We start from the raw sequence: 2,500 nt of genomic DNA on the forward strand, positions 1-2,500 counted from the left end.
CGTTGGCCAGGGTTTATTAAGGTGGTAAAGTGTCTTCTTTTTCATGTTAGGCGTTGTCTTGCTGTAAGACAAGTTAAAAGAGGGAATATGTCGCTAAGTTAGTGAAAGTCAATGGATCCGAGTAGCATGCTACAATGCTACACGGATTAAGTTATGCTACACCAGTTTAAGAACAGGTGACGGAAAAAAAAATATAAAATTGTAAATGTAAATTCTATTTCACTTTTGAAGTGGCATGAGTACTGCATAGCCTATGTAATGGCTTTTTACTGTGGGCATGTTTCGGGTTATTATACAGTAGTAGTGCTAATTGAACTCAACAGTTAATGTGAGTAGTGTTTTCAAGTCGATTTCATCATCGTATGTATTTTAATTGCGTCATGTCTGCCACATGTGTGTGTGTGCGCATGCGTGTGTGTGTGCGTTAGTGTTATCTGTAGCGGAGTGTGCCAAGACCAACGCCGTGCGTGCGTGTGTGTGTGTGTGTGTGTGTGTGTGTGTGTGTGTGTGTGTGTGTGTGTGTGTGGTGTGTGTGTGTGTGTGTGTGTGTGTGTGTGTGTGTGTGTGTGTGTGTGTGTGTGTGTGTGTGTGTGTGTGTGTGTGTGTGTGTGTGTGTGTGTGTGTGTGTGTGTGTGTGTGTGTGTGTATGCACTACATTTACTTCTCAATGTTAACTACAAGACAACGGGGATGTGAGTGTACCAGTGCTGCCATTTTCTCCGGATGAATGCACTCAGAAATAACGACACCCAAGACATGGGGTTGGAAAACAAAACATAAAGCTGTGAAGAGACCGTGTCAGTGTTATTTGGTTCCATCATTTACTATAGGCACTGCAGGCACTTCAGGCACCAAGGGAGGAAAATAGTGTCATTTATTGCAGCATACCTCTCTGTGTATTAGGGCTGCACAATTCATCGAAAATAATCGAAAATTGTGATAAAATCTTGTAATCGAAGTCGTGATTTTAATCATGATTTAATCGTGGCAATAGTGACATACCTTTGAGAGCGTCCTTGAAGCCAGAACATACTGACAGGCTGGTGTTTCTGGCCAGAAATCTGTCCACCTAAGTTTCATGCTATTGCCTTTACATAATTATTACAATTCATTTTATTTTGCTTATCCCAAATATAATTCATTCTTGGTTATGTTTCATCTTGTTATATATATTTTTTTTAAATCTGCAAAAAATCAATAATTGTGATTAATAATCGTTATTATGATTTTGACCAAAATAATCGTGATAATGATTTTTTCCGTTATCGTGCAGCCCTACTGTGTATTACACCAGCTTGGTGGTTCATTGCGTCTTGGTTTATTAATTCAATGTTGTCTTCTGCAGAGGAATTGTGTGCACGTTGGCAAGATAAACATTGTCTGTAATATTTTACTGACCTAATAACAAAAGCATCGGGAATATGAATTGCACTATTTCACTGTAGTTGAAACATTTGACTTTGGGGCAAAAAAGAGTGTTATAAATCTTGAGTATGCTTTTTACAAAGACCTGAGAATAAACTGACGTGATACAGGAAAGGGTGTGTAGGGACCAATGTCGAAGTTTGTACATCTGAGCTGTCTCTTTGTATATTGCTGTACATTGTATTCTTTTCTTCTATTATATATATATATATATATATATATATATATATATATATATATATATCTTCTACTGCTGCACCCTGTATTTCCCCACACTCTCTATTTTTTTTATCCTTTTCACTTTGGATTACGCTGGCCTTGTGTACATGAGATGTTTAATTCAAAAGTAACTCAATTTAATTCAGAATAAAATGTAATTACGCTTTGAAAATGTCATGTAAACGCTTCACAATTGAATGAATGAAATGAAAGTTCAATGTAGACATGACGGAACCATTTAATTCTCTCTCTCTCTCTCTCTCTCTCTCTCTCTCTCTCTCTGTATGATGCGTATATTGTAATGAAATGTAACAATCTCTCTGTCTTTTTCTGTCTCTCTCTCTCTCTCTCTCTCTCTCTCTCTCTCTCTCTCTCTCTCTCTCTCTCTCTCTCTCTCTCTGTATGATGCGTATATTGTAATGAAATGTAACAATCTCTCTCTGTCTTTTTCTGTCTCTCTCTCTCTCTCTCTCTCCCTCTCTCTCTCTTTCGCTCTCTTTCCCTCTCTGTCTCTCTCTCTCTCTCTCTCCCTCTCTCCCTCTCTGTGCAGGTTCTCCTGCGTTGCCGAGCCACATAGCGTACTTCGGCAGCTCGCAGGAAGGGGAGGAGCTGGACAGCGAGGAGGAGGAGTGCCAGGTGGAGGAGGTGGAGAACAGCGCGGCGTCCGGATCCTGCCAGTCAACACCGCGCAAAGGCAAACTGCCCAACAAGCTCAATGGACACGGTACACACACACACACACACACACACACACACACACACACACACACACACACACACACACACACAGAGGAAAACTGCCCAACAAGCTCAATGGACACGGTACGTTGCGTAGAGTAGAATTATACGCAGTCAC

The 2,500-nt window shown here is 40.4% G+C and overlaps 1 protein-coding gene across 1 annotated transcript in view; it reads left to right on the forward strand.

Moving 5' to 3' along the window:
• Window positions 1–2,500, forward strand: part of jarid2b (jumonji and AT-rich interaction domain containing 2b) — a 217,216-nt gene that overhangs the window by 160,506 nt on the left and 54,210 nt on the right. The window contains exon 6 of the mRNA XM_063186056.1: window positions 2,195–2,368. Within this exon, the coding sequence (XP_063042126.1) occupies window positions 2,195–2,368 (174 nt within the window). The remainder of the gene's footprint in view (window positions 1–2,194; window positions 2,369–2,500) is intronic.

This window comes from Engraulis encrasicolus, chromosome 20, assembly GCF_034702125.1.
Source record: "Engraulis encrasicolus isolate BLACKSEA-1 chromosome 20, IST_EnEncr_1.0, whole genome shotgun sequence".
NCBI classification, from domain to species: domain Eukaryota; kingdom Metazoa; phylum Chordata; class Actinopteri; order Clupeiformes; family Engraulidae; genus Engraulis; species Engraulis encrasicolus.